This window comes from Siniperca chuatsi, linkage group LG1, assembly GCF_020085105.1.
Source record: "Siniperca chuatsi isolate FFG_IHB_CAS linkage group LG1, ASM2008510v1, whole genome shotgun sequence".
Lineage (NCBI taxonomy): Eukaryota > Metazoa > Chordata > Actinopteri > Centrarchiformes > Sinipercidae > Siniperca > Siniperca chuatsi.
Genome location: NC_058042.1, coordinates 9,561,249 through 9,581,863, shown reverse-complemented (window position 1 = coordinate 9,581,863; position 20,615 = coordinate 9,561,249). Strand labels below are relative to the sequence as shown.

General features: G+C 41.9%; 2 protein-coding genes across 3 annotated transcripts; one reads left to right on the top strand and one right to left on the bottom strand.

Annotated features, from left to right (window-relative positions):
• Positions 1 to 148: 148 nt before the first annotated feature.
• LOC122870126 (NAD(P) transhydrogenase, mitochondrial-like) lies at positions 149 to 13,777 on the bottom strand. The gene is given in 22 exon segments (XM_044184402.1): positions 149 to 494; positions 619 to 734; positions 1,119 to 1,237; positions 1,682 to 1,763; positions 3,874 to 4,033; positions 4,128 to 4,307; positions 4,879 to 5,039; positions 5,605 to 5,838; positions 6,616 to 6,811; positions 7,382 to 7,527; positions 7,623 to 7,733; positions 7,863 to 8,024; positions 9,091 to 9,194; positions 9,196 to 9,239; positions 9,803 to 9,994; positions 10,131 to 10,264; positions 10,973 to 11,160; positions 11,269 to 11,357; positions 11,521 to 11,608; positions 11,699 to 11,898; positions 11,993 to 12,222; positions 13,642 to 13,777. Coding segments are annotated over 22 exon segments (3,219 nt in total). The 3' UTR covers positions 149 to 347.
• On the top strand, positions 13,540 to 20,504 carry spata5l1 (spermatogenesis associated 5-like 1). Of its 2 annotated transcripts, none has more exons than XM_044185427.1 (11): positions 13,540 to 13,835; positions 15,966 to 16,584; positions 16,695 to 16,880; positions 17,541 to 17,825; positions 17,908 to 18,093; positions 18,770 to 18,928; positions 19,089 to 19,298; positions 19,405 to 19,632; positions 19,738 to 19,872; positions 20,034 to 20,159; positions 20,283 to 20,504. In XM_044185427.1, exons 1-11 carry the CDS (start codon positions 13,816 to 13,818, stop codon positions 20,418 to 20,420), a joined length of 2,292 nt encoding a protein of 763 aa, XP_044041362.1. In that variant the 5' UTR covers positions 13,540 to 13,815; the 3' UTR covers positions 20,421 to 20,504. The 2 variants fall into 2 exon arrangements, with proteins under 2 accessions (XP_044041362.1, XP_044042210.1); XM_044186275.1 differs by lacking the exon at positions 13,540 to 13,835 and adding an exon at positions 15,546 to 15,703.
• The last annotated feature ends 111 nt before the right edge of the window (positions 20,505 to 20,615 follow it).

The following is a 20,615-nucleotide window of genomic DNA, read 5'->3' as shown; positions in this document are numbered from 1 at the left end:
AAGGGAACAGCATGCACGTTTAACATATCTTGTGAATTAATTCTTTTAGGCCATTTTATCTTTGCTCTTCCCACTTTAATCCATAAGTTACAGTGAGTATGATTAGCCTATTATTTAAATCTTAATAGAAAATGAAAGGAAATCCGACTTCAGAAACATTTAATTTTTATTTACAAATCAGTACACATTTGTGTATGAGTTATTCATGTCCCTTATCTTGGGCACCTTTGTAATAGAATCACATTTGCTGCAGACCCAATAAGTCAGTTCTCCAAAAATATGTATTAAAGCCAATGCTTTAAATATCTGTCAACTACTGTCCATGATGGTAAGCTAATGAGGGATCACTAGTAGTAGGCCTCTCTGATCTTGGCTTGCAGGCTGTCACATGTCTTCTTGGCATCTCCCAGCAACATTGATGTGTTGGGCTTGTAGAAAATGGGGTTATCTACTGCAGCGTAGCCTACACCCAAGGTACGCTTCATCACAATCACCTGGAGTACAATAAATAAGAGTATATTCACTTTGTGCCACACAGCTTAAAATGCTGTACAGAAATACATATAAAAAAGGTAGTTAAAAAAATAAATAAATAAAAAATACATTAGGTAGACCAACCTGTTTGGACTTCCACACCTCCAGGACAGGCATGCCAGCAATTATCGAGTTGGGATCTTCTTGTGCTGCAGAATTCACTGTGTCGTTGGCTCCGATGACCAGTGTCAAGTCTGTCTCTGTGGGCCACCGACATTTACACGTTATACACAAGACAGATGAACACACAAAACACTAGCAAAATGCTCTGCAATAGTCCTGACTAATGTTATTGGGTTCCCCGGCACCACACTTATCTCCCCCTCTGAGACACATGGTTCTGTTTATGACAGACTGCATGCCTCGTTGCTAAGAAAACAAGACTGTTACCCTGATAACATGGCATGTCTAAATATCAAACACAACACAAGGCTGCTCCAAGTGTAGATGAGAGGGGGATGTGATTATTGCACATAACTGATCTAGTATCTGACACCTTCCTGCTAAAGTGACAACCATGTAGCAGTAAATATTCTAACAGCTCTCTAGAAATTTTTTTCACTTTTTTTAAAAAAAGCATTTACCTGGGAAGTCGTCATTGATCTCATCCATCTCCAGGACCACATCATAGGGAACACCAGCCTCAGCCAAGAGGACGTTCAGCTGGCCGGGCATACGACCGGCCACTGGGTGGATACCAAATCTGTTGGAGATGGATGCAAAATATTACTGCATTGTATTGAAAACTCACTACTCCCCGATCAATAATGCCCTGCTCCAGTGGTGCCAAAAGTACAAATGCACCTGTCTCTTTCTAAACAAGTTCAGATTTGTTGTAAAGTGCATTGCCACAAAAAAATAAATAAATAAAAAAGGTACTTCTGTATCTCTTCTTTAAGTCAGTACTGTGTGGTACACTTTAAAAAAAGTACTATTTCTACTACTAAGTACTACTTCCCCATTTACTAACAAGAGATAATGCAAATACTTCCCACATATTTCAGGTGTTAGTAAGGAGTTTTTTGGTTGTAATGCCTAATTCAAAATAGATTTTATAAACTCCCTTGAGTGCAGATCATCAGGGCAAAGCAGCAGTAATCTTGTTTATAAAAAAAAGGAGATGAAGAGCGTGAGTGTAGACATTCACCTGACAGCCTTCCCCTGTTCCTTTAGCATCTTCACCATGTCTGCAATTGGGTACTGGGCTTTAGCTGCACACAGACCCCAACCTAAACACAAAAAGAGAGAGAATAAACATGCAATAGCCTAAAAAAAAAAAAAAAAAATGCCATCTTAAATAGGATATAATCAGCTTTAATTTACTAGAGATATTGTAACCCTTCCTTAGTTGCTTGAGTCTATGATCCAATAACATTTCCTATTCTGGATTTATGTTTTGTCTATTGCCCAATTGGAATAAATAAGCATTTGACACAGTTATTGTTAATTTTTTAAATGAAAGCATAGAAATCCAGCAGGGGTTCAACAACAATAAAACCAGTCATTCCTCTACCCTTCAGTCTCTCTTTTGTCCCCCTCTCCGTGTCCTCATCCACCGCAAGTCTCCTCTGTATTAAATCAGTGGTTCACTGGTCTGAGAGACATTTTTCTAAGGGAAACTTTTGCATGTGTGGTGTGCATTTGGGTCCCCTGCGTGCAAAGAACTCCTTTCCCTGTGTCTGCATAACCCCTATTTAACCCTGGTGGTCAGGTACCTTGTAGAGTTCAGCATTACCCCTAATCGAGTTTTTTGAAGCCAGTTGCCCGTAACCCGTATCTTCTAATTCCCCAGACAATTGGAGCCTTCTGTTTCCTCACTGTTGTGCTTTGTTGTTGACAGCGCATGGAGAAGTCTTGAGTGTGGACTGTTTCTCTAATCAAACCAGCATGTTGGACCACACAGCTGTCCTTGCGTGGGTTTGGAGCCACTTGAAAACAACAGCAATCCAAGAGTGATTCCTCTTGCTCAGGCCACTTGACAACTACTCAGTTGTGAGACAAATTTGGCTTTTTCTACTTAATAAATTAAAATGTGGTTATCACACACTCAAAAATCAAACCCATCATCCTGTACTCTTTGCTAACAGACAAGTACTGACAGACTCACTTTATATATATGTGTGAGTGTCACAAGAGACGAGGTGGGATCATTTGTGGACAAACTGCTCCCTCTTGTGGTTTCCATCCTTCAATAGTTTAATTAATTACTACCATATCAATCAGTCCAAGATCCTGACCATTTCCAAACGCTTTGCAAAAGTCCAGCTTTCCCAGAGCTGCTGCAAAAACATTTTTGATCCATATTTTGGCAGTCAGGCTCAGCCTTTTTGTCAGGTGACATTAATCAGATGAGAGAGATGACAGTTGATGTTATTTATCCAGACAGTCTGAAAAGCTGCAGAGAGAGTGCAGAGAAGAATCCTAGCTGTCCATTAATGAGAGAGTCTGATATTAAAATCTGATACTAAAAATTGTGCTCCACCTTAGACTCCTTAGGCTCTGGCCTTTTTCAGGAGTGTCTCCCCTTTCTGCTGGGGGGGAGGGGTTGCTACTGTGTATGTATGCATGGTTTAAAATGACCACCAAAATGTTGACCACTGTGCAGTCTTTTTGACCATAAGCTAGTCAAAATAAACATTAAGGGGAACCACTGATTTTACACATTTAAGTTTGTTTACACATGTTGGGAGTAAATACATAATACATATCTGATAAAAAGTTGTTTAAAGCCTTTTATGGCTCCAGAGGGAGCTATGTGAAAGCTGATAAACTGTTGGGTCTGAAGACTACAAGTTTAAAAATGAAAAAAAAAATCTGGATCCCGCTCCTCATCTCTGCTTGAGGCTACATTAGTTGCTACTAGCATAGCACACCAGAATCTGTACATTCGAGTGACTCAAGTCGAGTTGCATTTTGGGTAATGTAGGCACCAGATTCTCAAGTTAGAAGAATGCGTGGAATAAAAAAAAAAAAAAAAAAAGACAATATCTCTGGTTCTGCTGCATTGATTTTGATCCCTTTTTTTTTTTTTTTTTTTTTTAATAAAACTGCCCATCATGACTCCAACAATGTTATGAGTGCAATGCTAAATTGGTGGAATACACTTAATGTTGCGACAGTTGCTTGACAAAAGACAAAAAAAAATAAATAATAAAAATTAAATGAAACCTCTGTCACTTTGTTTACTGTACAGCAAATAAAAATGTGCATCAATAAAAAAAAAAAATCTCAATTATTTTGGGAGGGAAAATAAGAATCCACAACGTTGAAAATGACACTCATTATAAATACCCAGTGGACTTGTACATGCAACACAAGACATTTGTGAACAGTGTGTACCTGGTGTGATAATGATGCTGCTGGCTTCTTTGATTATGTCAATGGTCTGGTCCACGTTGACTTCAGTGTGAGTCCCAACGATCTCCATGGGCTTACCGCCCGCTGTGGAGGTGGTGCCGTACCCACCCAGGATCACATTGGGCAGGGAGCGGTTCATAGCCTTGGAAGAGAAGAGGACAATAACTCAGGCTCAGGTAATTGTGGCGAGTACACTGTGTAAGTTCACACATGTGGCTGGATATGCGTCTACTCACCACACACATGATGTATGAGAGGATGGCACCGGAGGAGCCAATCAGAGCTCCAACAATCGTCATGAGATTGTTGTCTAGTAAGAAGCCTTCAGCACAGAGCGCCCATCCAGAGTAGCTGTTCAACACGGTGATGACCACGGGCATGTCAGCGCCCCCGATGGCTGCTGTCAGGGTTACACCCTATGGGAAGGTTGGAGAAGTTGTGCAGAAATAAAACAAGGAGTTAGTAAAAACATTTGAACCACTCAAGCCAATTAAAACCAACTAACCAAACCAATAGTTTAAAAGTGTGTGCCATCTCCTATGATGATGTTAAGTATTTTACCATTATAACATCAAATTTCAGTCACTGGGTAGAGTCACTGACGAGGTACCAACTTTTGCTTTAAGTGAAAATATTATTTAATCTATGTATTTAAAAGTGTCTGACATTCTAGCATATTACATTTTTTAAAATAAATTGATAAAATACATTTTTACTGAAAGTTGCACATCTTTGGTTTCTGCCCTCTTAAAGGAAGTTTTTTTCTTGCCACTGTCACCAAATGCTTGCTCACGATTTGTTGGGTCTCTGTAATTAATATTATAAAGAGTACGGTCTAGACCTGCTCTGTAGGAAAAGTGCAATGAGATAACTTCTGTTATGAATTGGCACTATATAAATAAAATTGAATCTTCAATGTTTTCCCAAGTATGTTCAATATGTTTTTTGCTTCACCGGTTCTAAGCTTAGTGAATCGTTGAAACTCACCATAATAGTGGAAAGCCCAGACACTCCCATTAGACAACCCATGCCAGTACCATAGCTGGAACTGAGCATAAAGGGCACCATGCCTCCCATTGACGCTGCCATCAGACCAGCGTTAAGCATGTGTCGTCCTGGCAACAGCAGGGGGGCAGAGTTCAGGATGCCTACAACCAAAAAAACATTTTCAGAAAAGCCAGAAATGATTGTCACTCTTTTGTAAGTTTTGACAAGATAAAAAACACGTAAACACACTTTTCTGTTAATCAGTGTCGAGTGTCTTTGGACTGTCAGAAGAGGCCTGTGGAGGCCTCTAATCAGCTGTCTAAGAGTCTGTCCCATCCACAAAATCAGACATCAGCCCTCCACCAACCACAGCCATGCAGCCACTCCCCTGCCCTCCCCGTAACAAATTACCAGAAAGCTTCTCATGTATTCCTCTTGATCAGTCACACTACAATTTAAATTAGTGACTGCTGACACATGCACACAAACCCCCAGTCCAGGCCTGGATTTACCAAAGGATCATTGGCTTTAAGTAGATGAAAGACAATCAGCGCCAGAGGACACAAAGCTCAGTGTGTTTATATAGATATTAGTGTGTCTGTGTCAAAAGAGGAACAAGATCAGACTTGTAAAGGACAGACTTTAAAACTTGACACATGCACAATATCTCTATGTACTTCTATACTGTAGATGCTACAAATCATTTTTTTTAGTAAAATCCATTACCTTGAAGCTTGCCATAGGCCACCAGTGAGCCACTGAAAGTGACGCCTCCAATGTAGGTGCCCAGATACGCCACGGTCTTGACTACGCCGGCGGCTGGGTGAGCGTCCAGGTGGGGGTACTCAATCATGAACTCCGCTACACAGGTGAGAACAGCTGCCAGCCCCACAAGGCTGTGGAAGGCTGCCACGAGCTGCGGCAAGTCTGAGATTTCAATACGCTTGGCAATGGTCAGGCCTGCAGTCGAGATATGATGAGCCCAAAAGAGGAAAGAAAAGACAGATTTCAGTAAACCTCAGTGAGTTACTACAGTATGTCTGGCACCATACACCAAATTTCTCATGCACACTGGCAACATTTGAATACAAAAAAGTGACAATATTAAAGTACAACAACAAAACAAAAACAAAAAAAGCAAGCGGTTAAAAAGGCAAACACCTGTTTTCAGTAACTTTATCAAACAGGCCGAATCTTCAAAGCCAATCTAATGAGTCCTAAGTATTTAAGTGTGTTTTCTCGAAAACAGGGTTACTAATTTAACACTGAGTAAACCCTCATGCTCTGCTGCCTGTGGGTGGTGATTATAACATCATTTATCATCCTCCTTTCTTAAATCACTATTAACATGTACAACATTCACACATGATGGCGAAATCCACTCATCTCTGTATCTGGACAGGATGACTGATGTTCTGTTATGAATTAGCAAAAAATTTACACTCTTCAAAAGACTGGAGGAGTTGCATGCAAAGTTAATAAAATGTAACTCATTCATGATGGTCTTGTAGTTTTGCAAACAAACTGTTGGACTTCAAAAAAAAGGAGCCATGCCTGAGCTTTATTCATTTAGTTTCTTTTTAAATAGAGACTGAAACCCAGAGATGCCTCATTAGCAGTGAGGCCTGTATATCAACTGTTTGAAAAGTAGAACAGATTTTGAGCCAAGGAACATCTGCGATCACAACATCATGTGCATCTCAATTGTAGATCCTCTAAAAGCAGGAAGCTACTTACCCAGGGTTCCCCCGGTGGCCATGGCCAGAGACATCTGAGACAGCAGCTCTGGTGAGGGTTTGAGGGCACCGAGGGTGGCAGCGATGCCTCCTGCCACTCCCATCATGCCCAGGGTGTTTCCTAAGCGACTGGTGCGCTGGGCAGAGAGGCCTGCCAGCGCCCCGACACAACACAAGCCTGAGCCCAAGTACATCATCTGAGGTAAAAAAAAAAAAAATTATAATAAAAAAAAACAAACAAATAAAAACCCTTTGTGTAGCACTTGATCACAGTTACAGTCACGTCACTCAACAAGTCGTCCTTAGATCATCAATAAGACAAACAAATGAATTAAACTAAATTAAAAAATTTAAAAAAAGGTATGAAAAAAGTGTAATTAAAATAGTCAGAGCAAAAAAAATTAACCGGCAACTATTTTGATAGTCCATTTAAGTTTTTTTTTTTTAAGCAAAAGTGCTTAAATGTTCGTAGTACATGGACATATCTTTAAGTTGTTTTGTGCAACCAGTAATCCAAAACCCAAAGACATCACATTGGACGAAACTGTGATGGACATTTCTAAGTATTCTGACATTTTATAGACTTAACGACAATGCCACTCTAATACTCATGACTATGAACACAACCACAGTCATCTTGAGTACCACATACTCAAGAAAATTGATTGAATTTAAATTTTATTGACAGGTCACTTAATACTAGTTACTTAAAATATATTTCTAATGAGAAAAAAATGCAAGAGGAATGATGATATGTATCATGTCACCTGCTCAATGCTGTATCCAGCCGCCACTGAGGCTCCATATCCCCCAACAAATGCAGCCCCAGGCAGCGCATACAGGTAGTTGTACTCAGGAGGGTCAGTGGGACGCTTGAACATGTCCAACATCCTCTTGGTGATCAGGAAACCACCTGCATATACACAGAAAGACAGAAATCGGACATTTTTCATTTGATTGTGCAGGCAATGAATCTTCTTTTGTTATTTTTGTGTGCAAGTGTCAGACCGGCAATGTTGATGGAGGAAACAAAGGCAGCAGCAAGAGCGAGACTCTCAGGCAGGGAGGAGGGTGTGAGACCTCCCCCCATCAGCACCAGACCTCCAACTGCTGTCAGACCTGACAGAGAGGACAGACAGAATATCAAAAAATTAAGACATAATGTCACAAATAAATGAATCAAAAAAACAAAAACACACCTATAGGTTTTTAAAATTTGGCCATAACCATCTTATATTGACTCCTGACCTGAGATGGCGTTTGTGACAGACATGAGAGGTGAGTGCAGAGCGGGGGTCACGCCCCACACAGTGTGGTATCCCACAATCCCAGCCAAGCTGAAGGTGGTAACCATCTGAGTGAAGGCTGAGTTGGGGGAGATGATGCCCAGAGCCAGACAGGTGGACACACCTAGAGAGAGAGCAGAGCAGTGTTGTTGTCGCTGTTGTTGTTTGTGCCTGTGTGCAGTTCTTTCCATATTACTGTAGTGGGAAAAATGTGCAGTTTCAGTTTTTCCAGTCCCTTTTTAACCATTAAAGCAACGGAATAGGAAAAAACAAACACTTCTATAATTTCACAACAGGTTATGCAAGTGCGATGATTCATAATTTCTCAGAAACTTCAAAAGAACTGAACTCTTATGTCATACTTTACTGAAAAAATATTCCCCACTGTGCTTCATTATAATGGAGTGTCTACATTCAAGAGTACCATTAAGATCTCATTATCTCAGTGCACTTAGCAATAATGACTAATTTAAAAAAAAAAAAGAGAAAAAAAAGGGCAAAAACAAATGAAGATATTGTTTGGAACTAGGGCTGCAACTAACAATTGTTTTAAATTATCAATTAATCTACTGATAATTTTCTCTATCAATCAATTGGTCAATAAAACATCAGAAAATAGTTAAAAATCTCTCATAATGTCCCCAAGGTGACATTTTCAAGCCCAAGGGGACGTCTTCAAATTGCTTTTTATTGTCCAACCAACAGTCCAAACCCAAAGAAACTCAGTTTACTATGATGTAAGACAAGGAAAAGCAGAAAATCTTCACATGTGAGAGGCTTAAACCATCAAAATGTTAGACATTTTTCCTAACAATTATCAATATAATTGCCGATTGACAACCCCCCCCATCCAAAAAAAAAAAAAAACCCAAGTAATTGTTTCAGCTCTATTTGGAACTGCTACATATTGTACAACCAAAGAAAGAAGTGATAGGAGAAGCTGACAGCTTTTAACATTTGAGCAATTTAGGCCAAACAAAACTAAAGAATGTTCAAAGTTTCCGTTAGGTAATTGTACAATTTAATATATATTTTGTTATTTTCTCCATTAGAAAAGGGGTCTTTAGCACAGAATAGGGGGGAAAAACATCTAACTAATTCCTTGCAAAATAACTTCACAGTACATAAAATTGTGCCAAATGTCCAGTTGTCAGAATATTTCTGCATGGATCTGTGTATTTGTGTCTGACCTGCAGTGTAGATGCCAGCAGAGGTCATGGTGCGGTTGAAGGGAGAGATCACCTCCGCTTTCTCAGCCTCCAACTCTGCGACTGTTTTCTGTTTTACTGGGGCTGGGGGCTGTTTTGGGGGGAGGGGGCGGGAACATGTCCTTGCCTTCCTGGATACATCAGAAAACACACAACAGGACCAGTGTGAGAACACGGAGGACGTCCACAGAGTTTGCGTGAGAAACAGACATCACAGAGTTTGCGTGAGAAACAGACATCACAGAGTTTGGAGTTTTGCATTGTGGGAGATCTTGCCTGGACGGTGGGAGCACTCAAAATACAAACTCATGGACCGCAAAAGGAGATTATACTGAACAAACAGCAATCACGAACCAGTTACCAGTGGTTTTGAAAGATACATTCTCTTTTAAGGGGCCTTAATAATGCTTAGTTTAACAAGGGGTAAACTGATATGTCCTGTTGAGGTTGCATGCTTTCTCCGCCATAAACAATGTGTCAAAGCCAGAATTCTTGGAAAAGTATATTTTGAAATGTTCATAACATTCTTGCTGGGATCCAACATGAGATATTCCCAGCTGGGACTGGGTTTTTAGTACTTATTTGGCGCGGTATCCTAGCATGACAGGATCTGATAGCTCATGCCGAGAGGAAGGGAGGGATGCCAGTGAGGATGGAGGCTGCCAGTAGACAGTTACAACAAATAAAAACCCACCTTCATAACAAGAGTCCCACGGATGACATGGTCAATTGTTCCATAGTCAAATTCGTCTGTGGGCTGATAGTGGAAGTATTCCTTGTCTGGGCTAATGGCCTTCAGGAGCTTCAGTATGTTGTTCGAATACAGAGTGCTGGCCTGGGTGGCCATGCGGCTGGGCAGGTCTGTGTAGCCTATGTGTGTAACTCCCTAATTATTAAAAAAAAAAAAAGTATATCATCAGCAATATCAGTAATCAGTTACAAAGTGGTGAACAAAACATAAAAAAATTCAAAGGGTTTCTTTTGGTCTTTATCAAAGTCTGCTGGCTAAGCAGAAACCTGACCTTGTGAACGTACAGCTCTCCAGGCTTGGTGGTCTCGATGTTGCCCCCTGCCTCTGAAGCCAGATCCACCACCACAGAGCCGTCCCTCATCGACTCCACAAACTCCTTCTTGATCAAAATCGGAGCCCGCTTCCCTGCATGGAAACAGAAAACAGAGGGACAGGTGAGATGCATCAAATTCATATTCAATTCAAGTTCATAATAATATAAAGCAATATAAGAAACAGTTGAGTCAGAGGACAGTGAATCCACATTAAAGCTACATTAAGCATTTTTTGGCCACAAGGGGGCAGAAAAACATCTAAACAAGCTTATCAAGTTGTTACGGCTAACGTGTTAGCAATTGATTGCCTACTTATACAAACAGACACAAAGCAACATTAGCATTAACTTGAAGTCGTGTGTCTGGTTACCTGACATTGTAAGTTCCAATATTTACCCTTCTTTCAGCTTTGTTTTAGTCTCCAACACCTCCTGAGAAAAATACCTGGGTCTTTAGCTGCTAGATGATCAACTTTTCACCAGCCAATCTGAAACTTTATCTGTCAGCTGTGTGCAGGTAGATTACAGTTTTTTTGCTGGAAACAGCTGCCAACAGGGATTGATGAGAGTAGCTGAGTCTCAGTTTCCAGGCTGCTAAACCAAAATAGTAAGCCAACAGAGGCTTGCAGCACACTTGCAGAGCTGGGTGGTAATTCTCAGTGGGCTCATCAATACAAATGATCCCTTTCATTTTTGTCATTTGGTTCAATGTTACTATGCAAAAAATACTGATTACGGCAGCTTTAAACACTGAAAGATCAAAGACAAGAGAGGTGGAAAAAGGTACCAGTGCGACTGACCTGGAATCAGGGCAGTGCTGATGACAATGTCGACCTCTTTACACTGCTTGGCAAAAAGGGCCATCTCAGCCTCAATGAACTCCTTAGACATCTCTTTGGCATAACCTCCGACCCCATCGCCAGACTCCTTGATGTCTACTTCTAAAGGCTCTGCTCCAAATGACTTGAACTGCTCCAGGGCTGCTGGCCTGACAGTCGAGAAACAGTCAAAGTCAGGATAAACCCCAACCATCATCACTCAGTCTGCAGTCTGAGACATAATGCCCCCCCACCCCCCACCCCCACCCATCTTATACCTGGTGTCAAATCCTCTGACTATGGCTCCCATCGACTTGGCTGCCCCTGCTGCTGCCAAACCAGCCACTCCACCTCCAATAACCAGGACCTGTGAACAACAGAAACATCCATCTGTATTACTGTACATGGGGGAGACTGATACAGTCCACTATTACGCATTTTACTTGAGGTACACTGAAAATAAAAAAAGGAAAGATTGTGGGAAGTTGGTAATCAATCATGTTGACTTGCGTAATACGTAGACAGTTTACCTTAGCTGGGGGGACTTTTCCTGCAGCTGTGATCTGACCAGTAAAGAACCTGCCAAAGTGGTTGGCAGCCAGAACCACAGCCTTGTACCTACAAACAAGTCACATTTTTGGTAACTAGATATTGCTGAGCAGCTACAAACATATGAATCTGCAAGTAAATGTATATTTTTCTCTTTACCCAGCGATGTTAGCCATGGAGCTGAGTGCATCGTATCCCTGTGCGATGGTGACTCTGGGCACCTGGTCCATGGCCAGCACAGTGCTCTGCCTCTCTGACAGCTTCTTCATCAGCTCTGGGTTTTGCGCTGGATAGATGAAGCTCACCAAGGTGGACTTAGGCTTCAGGAGGTCTGCCTCGCTCAAAGTGGGGGCTCGAACCTACAGCAGAAAAAGGATGTTACAGGAGTAGAAATACAATCATCTCTCAAATAAACTGCACACAGAATAGTCTTATTAGCAGACGTGTACGAACCTTGAGGACCAAGTCTGAGCCAAGGGCTCCCTTGACATCAGTGATGGTGGCTCCAGCATCTTTGTACTGCTGATCCGAGAACTTGGATTCCTCTCCAGCTCCACTCTCCACTTGCACGTTAAAGCCCTGTTTGACCAACGCCTGCATCCCCGCAGGAGACAACGCCACACGACGCTCATTCTGCAGCGTCTCCTTAGGAATGCCAACCACCAGGTCCTTGTAGAACACACCTTAAAAAAGGGACCATTCACCCCAAAAATCAAAAATACATATTTTCCCCCTCTTACCCGTAGTGCTATTTATCCATCTAGATTGTTTTGGTGCGAGTTGCAGAGTTTTGGAGATACCGGCCGTAGAGATGTCTGCATTTTTTGAATATAATGGAACTATATGGCACTCGGATTGTGGTGCTTAAAGCGCCAAAAAATTCATCTGAAAAACAAAATGTCTCTTTCCAGAAATCATGACCCGGTTACTCAAGATAATCCACAGACCGTGAGCAGTTTCATGTAGGAAACATCATTAGAAAGAAAATAGTTCCTACATGAAACTGCTCACAACAAATCTGGATTATCTTGAGTAACTGGGTCAGGATTTCTGGAAAGAGTTTTTCCAAATTTATTACATTGGCGCTTTGAGCACCACAAGACGAGTGCCATATAGTCCCACTATATTTAAAAAAAAGGCAGACATCTCTATGGCCGATATCTCCAAAACTCAGGAACTCACACCAAAACAATCTAGATGGATAAATAGTGCAACAGGTAAGAGGAAATATATGTATTTTTGATTTTGGGATGAACTGTCCCTTTAACACACAAACCAGCTGATGGTTGAGTCTGCAGAACATTTAAAAAAGCCATGGAATGCATTAACAGGTCTTTCTTGAAAAACAAAAACATTTTCAGATGAATATTAGAACCGTTCATCCTAAATAAAACCCAACAACACTACTTTATAGTTTAAAAAACAAAAACGGGGGGACTTTTGTTTCTTTTTGTGCATCAACACAGGAGAGCATGCGTACACAGCCCGAGATTGTGTGGCTGGGAACAGTGTCAGGTTACACATTTCTCTCCATACACGGCATGGTGACCTCGCCGCCATGGAGACATTATTAGCAGGTGATTGGATCTGAGCACACACACACACACACACACACACACACACACACACACACAGAGGCCTGCACTCCCACACAGACACTCAACATTTAAAAACATAAAAAAGCACTCAGTAACTCGCAAACCTTTCACAAACACTCTATGACATGTGCCCTGCAAACAGCACTGACTCCATAAAGAAATGTCTGAACAGAATTTGCCAGACAGCAGTCAAACTTTTACATGTCACCTTTAACTGACCTCTCACATGTTAGCAGCTCCTACAGCTCAGCGAGCAGAGCCACTGCCTGGTTCACTACGGCTTTCCCTATTTTGGGAACATCTCTAGAAACCTGCTGCAAACAGTTCATGATCTGTGGAGTTTTCCACTCTTCTGGCCAGAAGGAGCGTGTCCTTGAGTGAACTAGCTACGCTCTCATTCCTCAGACACAGAGGAAATCCAAACCAAAGACAGCAGGCTGTCGTCTGTGGAAGAATATTGTACAGTTAAGCAGAGAGGTTTTAATAGAACTGTACATTTCCTACCTCTGGAGGCCTTTTGGTCCCATAACACAGGGAAAGTCCTGAAATGCCTCCTTCCAGGTATCTTCTGACGGCCCCCTCGCTGGAACAAAATGACAGAAGAACTGGAGATGCAGCGCAGGAGGGTCGACATGGCCATTGAGCGTCCGCCCTGAGACTCCCTCTGGTCTCTTGAGTATGAACACAAACAAGCAGAGGTAGGTGATAAGTTAACACTACTTCTGCATCTGCTGTCAAATAACAAAGCACATTTTAACCCCCCCTTCACTCAAGTAGCTCCTGAGTCACACACACACACACTCAGGTTGTCTGTGCTGCGAGGCCTACAGACAGCAGAGTGACATTTCAGCTCTGCAGGACACGACACACACACACACACCAAACAGGGACCAGGGTTGATTACACACCCCGGGTTTGTTCGCGAGATCTGGCATTATGACGGCAGAGGGGGGGAAACTGTGCCAAGTCTGGCCTGGTTGTTGTGAGCAGGGAGAACTGGGCAGAGACTTCAGATAAAATGGTGTGGGGCTAGAAGGGACAGCTCAGGACACACACACACACAAACTGTGAAAAATGTGGTGTTTACAAATACTGGTCTCTCAAAAACACAGTTTAATTAACAAAAAACAAATAAGAGTATGGAAACTTGCAGTACACTGCTTGGTGATGGTCAGACCAGTTGTTTCTGAAAAGGCATTTGCCATTTTTTCCATTCACTCAGTAAGTGTCCTTCATCTCTCCACCTTTTACTAATTAATTCACACTTTGTAGGATCTGTTGATTGCGTAATTATTCTCCGACTTGCCTTTCAGAGTTTCCAGAAAGAGCAGATTAATGGTTCAACTTTCCCTCAGCAGCAGGGTCACCTGTAAGACGTCCTACCCAAAGGTCCCTCGTCTTCTTGCAGGGACGGACAAACGACCTTCCGTAGTTTCGATATCGCTGCTGCACTATTTATGTATAAATAGCAAACCATGTGACTTCCCTCATGACCACCCTTGAAGCAGATACACTCACTGCAGCCGCTGCTTAATTCTCCACCACATTACTTGCAGATTTAAGGCTGGATTAACATGTTTATCAGAAATAGTCACATGTTAATTTAGTTTTTTATATACGCATACATGGACGGTCTCGCGATAGTCCCTCTCGCTTCCTACGCAGCTTTCAAACAAAAATGATGTTAAAGTGGCGCACACACACACACACACACACATATATAATTGGGGGAATGTAGATCTATTAGCTATAAGTTTGTTTACATTTTTTTGACTTACTGCATTTTATTTTCTGTACACAGGGTGACGCCAGAGCGCCAGAGAAAGGTGTAAAACTTACAAATTGTAGGACGACCATGACTATTCCCTTGCTTTCTCGCCTCTATTACACAGTACAATAACTGTAACTTCGAATTTTATTATAACTGGATTTCCTAAAATGGCAAATATAATGTCTTTTTAACTTGTTTTATCAAATTTCATAAATTATTGCTGAAAAACTGGTCGTTTTTCGTCCTTTTTGGCCGCAACAAATGAACTAATAGATAATTGAAATATGATGAACACAAAAAGAGAAAGAAATACAAACGATTATTTTATATTATATATTTTATATTTCCCTACACGAATATAGAGGTAAAAACTAAAGGAATTATTTTATAGAACATGGTAATGGTTCAACAGTGTTTTGACATTTATTTATTGGCATATCAGAGAAAATGAGCAAACAAAACAAACAAAAAACTACGAACTACGAAAGGATGACTGTATAATAATGGCATTAAGGATCGGTTCATATCCTTTGTCTTTTCATGATAATACCAAAACATTTTTATTTATTTCTAAATTCATAATTATAGCTAAATTTGCCAAGCGGAAATCAGGTTCAATAATTTTCCGTCTCGGCTCGCACAGGAAAATGTTTTGGTTGGCCATCTTCTTTTAGCGCCACATGGATATTGTAAACATCAGTCGCTCTGCTCTGTCAGCTCCGCTAACACTAAATTTAACTTTAATTAATTTAATTGGCATTTTAACCACCATTCACTAGTGCCACCCATTATCTGGTATGTAACTGTGTGACCGTTTTTGTTCAAAAGTATTTATCGCGGCTAAGAATTAAGTTGTAGCTAACAGCTAGTAGCATGTAGCCTAGCTAAAGTAATGGCATTAGCTTCACTCTTTCTGTGTGTGTGTGTGTGTGTGTGTGTGTGTGTGTGTGTGTGTGTGTGTGTGTGTGTGTGTGTCTGTTTGTTTCTTTGCACCGTTAATTATGAACTTCACTGCTAATTGAACACGTTATCTGCTCGCCTTTGTTTATTTTATCAGTGAGGCTGGTGGCTGCCGATGGACGAGGATGTCTCTGAGGCTGCTGTCAATGGATCCATCAGACCAGGGCTCTCAGAGATGCAGGCTCGGTCCAGGCTTGATGTCAGCGCTGGGTCTGAGTCTGGGCTCCCCTCTGCTGGTGTCTGTTCCCGGGGGAAGCTGCCTGTGCACTGCCTGGCCCCGGCCTGACCTGGCAGAGGGCTTTCTGCAGGTGGACCTGAAATGTTCCTCTCCCAGCCTGATCTCTCACCCACCCACACATCTCAACCTGGACCCTGGCCAGCTCACACCTGTACACTGCCCCAAGCTGAAAGGTGTTAAGATAACTGTGGTAGTCCAGAGTGTTGACTTTAAGAAACACACACCTCCTCGGCTTGTTCATGAGCTTGTGAAAGACTTGCTGAAAGGTGTATATGTCCACGAGAAGCATGTGATAAACCTTGAGGATTTTGATACAGAGATTAGATATGTTGTTATTGAAAGCATCAATCTGGATTCTGCCAGTGCTGGATTTATCACCTCAAAAACTGGTGTGGAGATAGCTGGCATCCAGACGGTCCGGCATCACAGGAGTCAGCTGCAGGACCAGCACACGGCCCCACTGGGGGGTCTGGAGGAGGTCAGCATATATTCACTGTAATGACATTATTGGTATTCATCTAGAGTCTGTGTCCCCACTATGTGACACCTACATCTTTTTTTTTTCTTTTTTTTTTTACTGTATTTCAGGTGAGTGCCTCCCTGAGAGAGATGCTGCAGCTGCCCCTGCTTTATCCAGGCACCCTGAGCTCTCTTGGTGTGTCGTGTCCCAGAGGTGTGCTCCTGGTGGGGCCTCCAGGTGTGGGCAAGACCCTGCTGGTCCGCAGAGTAGTGGGGGAGGTGGGAGCCAGCCTGGTGGTGGTCAGAGGACCAGAGGTATTAAAAAAACAATATTAATGACATGCTTGTGTTTACATTACATAATTATGTTAAACATTTTTAATCACAGTATGTGTAAGTATATTTAGAAAACTCCACGTGTATTATTATGTAGTAAATTGTCTGAAAACTCAGTTGAAAAGCTGCTGAAAGATAAAGTAACCTGATTTATTTGGACTAATTCAATTAATTAATACCTGACAATTCAAGACACTTCATGACACTGATGCAACAGTCAATCCAATATTGACATAAACCCTTCCTTTTTTTATTTGCAACATTGCCTACAATTGCCTAGTAAAACCACAGATCAGCACTGCTGTATTTAATCATATACTGGCATAGCAGCAAATCTTAACTGTCCCATAACAAAATTACAAGAGGATTTCTGGCTGTCAGAAACTCAATTTTCAATCCTCCTTCACACTTTCAGGTATTCTAAAATAAAGAATGTTGCTCCAATGAAAATACTTCAAGCCAAAAACTCAGATCCAAATTCAACCAAACCAAAGTGTACTGCGACACTGAGATTTTACAAAAACATACTTGCTTTCTTCTGTTTTTATTTTGTAAAGGACTTTGTGCAGCATTTTGTGTATAGATACAGCGTATTATTATTGTATTGTTATTAATAGTAATTGTGAATGATTATTTCAGGTGGTTGGATCACGGCCGGGTGAGAGTGAGGAGAAGTTGCGTGCTGTGTTTGAGCGGGCTCGATCTGCAGCTGAAGAGGGTCCATGTGTGCTGTTCTTAGATGAATTAGACTCTCTGTGTCCGAGGAGAACCGGCTCGTCGGCACCAGAGAACCGCCTGGTCGCTCAGCTTCTCACATTGATGGACGGGGTGAATCAGTCCGATCGCTTCCTCATCGTCGGAGCCACCAACCGGCCAGACAGCTTAGACCCAGCACTGCGCAGGCCTGGAAGATTTGACAGAGAGGTACGGGTGATGAAATATATAACCCATTACATAATAATGAAATACATCCCTTGAGGCTCTGAATTTTACGTCTTTCCTGCAGGTTATCATTGGAGCTCCCACCTTGCAGCAGAGAAAAGCCATCTTGTCTGTTCTGTGTGCGAGGATACCTGTGTGTCCCAGTGTGGACATGGCAGAGCTTGCACAGAGAACTACAGGTTATGTAGGAGCAGACCTCAGTGCCCTGTGCAGGGAAGCTGCCATGCACGCTATACGAGAAAACTCTAAGGTAAATACAGCAATCTAGCAAGGTATCATATAATAGCAAAACACTATTTTATTACTTCTAGGGAAACATTTTACCTCTCTTCAGACCTACATATAGTACCTTCTATCAGGATATATCCAGATTGGATTGCAGTTCACACAGTGTCAAATGTGTCTCGAATAACTTGTGATCATATTTCTCTGCTTTGAGTTTATATGATGGGAAACTACAACTGTTGCCAAACAGGAATAACTCACAAGTTGACTAGGCATTCCTTAAGTAAAAACAAAGATGCACTTGCATTCACACACACTATATATATATATATATATATATATATATATATATATATATATATATATTAGGGTATATATATGGACACTGTACCTGATAAACCTAAAATGTGGTTTGCACAGTCAGATTCTAGTGCCCTTGTGAACATATTGTTTGTTTTAAGTATATGTAAGATTAAAGTGTGTACAACCTCACACTCTGTGACAGTGTTGTGAAATCACTAACACGGTTGTGGTTCTAGTGATACAAGAAGTCTCTGACCAACTAACACTGGTACGTAACCAGATACAGGACACACGAGACGAGGTCAACAAGGACTTCTTAAATAAAGACAAACTTAAAGAACTATTTACAGGATGTGACCAGTTTTTTTCTTGTGTTGCTTTGTTATTGTTGTCTGCAGGGTTCAGGAGAGCAGGCGGTGGGTATGAAGCACTTCCAGGAGGCCCTGAAGTCAGTGCGTCCCTCCTGCCTGCGGAGCAGCCTGGGCAGGACGGAGCTCTCTCCAATGTCTTGGGAGCAGATAGGAGGCCTGGATGAGGTCAAACTCAAACTAAGACAGGTAAATGAGTGGCAGTGCTTGAATTATACAACATAAAATACAAAGAGTTGTCATCTGAGCTTGTTTTCTGATAAAGACTGATAAAGAAAAATACATGTGATTGGAATTAATGGATTTTCTTTTCCCTCCATCTGTCCTCTCTTGTGTCTGAACATCCAAGAGTATTGAGTGGCCGATGAGATACCCCGAGGCGTTCATTCGCCTGGGTCTGTGTCGGCCGCATGGCGTGCTGCTCTACGGACCTCCAGGATGTGCAAAGACGACGCTTGTCAAGGCTGCAGCCAGCTCGTCTCACTGTGCCTTCCTGTCTGTCAGTGGTGCTGACCTCTACTCTCCCTATGTCGGAGACTCAGAGAAGGCTTTAGCGCAGGTACTGTCTTTTCACAGTCTGTAAAAACACCTGAGAATGGCTGCTGCGTTTGTGTACTCCTGTCTGTTTCTTCCATTAACGCCTGCAACTGTCTGTCCACACATAGCTGTTTCGTCAGGCCCGGGCTTGTGCTCCCTGTATCCTGTTCCTTGATGAGATTGACTCTCTGATTGGCTCGCGGTCAAACAGTCAGACAACTAACAGCGTACAGACACGCCTCCTGTCTGTGCTCCTGAATGAGATGGATGGGGTTGGCCTGAGGACGCTGGAGAGGAGAGGGACTGATAAGATCCTCCAGGCAGAGGGACTGGAGGAGAATCACACACAGGAACAGGTTAGATATTATGGAAATGTGCCCGGGGCTGTCACTCAACATCTGATCAGTATGAGGTGATTTATTCTACGCTTTATGCTATAAGCTGTTTTTGCTCTTTGACAGTTGGACTGCCAGGAAGTATGCAACAAAGATGTGATGGTTATAGCTGCCACAAACAGACCCGACTGCTTAGACAGTGCCCTCCTCAGACCTGGCAGGCTGGACCACATCATCTATGTCCCACCACCTGACCAGCAGGTAAGTTATTTGCCTCAAGGGCATGACAAATTTTAAAAGTTACAGTTTAACAGCATTCTTGTGATATAGTTTTTAAAAGTGATTTAAAAGATTTGTATCAGTGTATCTGTAATTAACTAACCTCTAACTAACCCCGTACATGTGTCGTTCCATGTGTCTAGGCTCGTCTTTGCATCCTGAAGGTGTGTACAGAGTCGATGCCCGTGGGTGCTGATGTGAGTCTGGAGGAGCTCGCAGCAAAGACAGAGCTTTACTCTGGAGCTGACCTGGAAAATCTGTGTAAAGAGGTAATGCGAAGGCCTTATTTTCTTACATCTGGCTGTAAAATACAAAATGTAATCCTGGTCCTAAATGTTGAAATAGACAAACGGATAGAGTAGGAATACCTGAAAAATGTTTTTGTTTTCCAGGCTGCCCTGTTGGCGCTACAAGAGGAGAACATGGAGGCCTCTGCCATCAAACACACATATTTCCTCCAGTCCCTCAGCAAAATGAGCCCCTCTCTCACTGCCCAGCAGATCCACACATATCAAACGTCTCCCAGATGACAAACCACATATGAGCATGTCCTTTGCATTGATATATTGTATTATTACACAAAAACTAGTTAGAAATAAAATGAGTAAAGTATGCTCTTTTCTTGTTTTTTTTTTTCACTGACAAGCACTTAAAATCATTTAATGTTTGAGATATACACTTCAAACCATTTACCAGCCGTTGACTTTCAGTTTTCAAACGTGGCC

Bases quoted from the DNA above. Each gene is read 5' to 3' on its own strand.
- spata5l1 (XM_044185427.1), top strand. From the start codon at position 13,816: ATGAACACAAACAAGCAGAG. The intron at 13,836-15,965 runs GTAGGTGATAAG...TTATTTTATCAG, and splicing joins ATGAACACAAACAAGCAGAG to TGAGGCTGGTGGCTGCCGAT. The intron at 18,094-18,769 runs GTAAATACAGCA...TGTTGTCTGCAG, and splicing joins CTATACGAGAAAACTCTAAG to GGTTCAGGAGAGCAGGCGGT.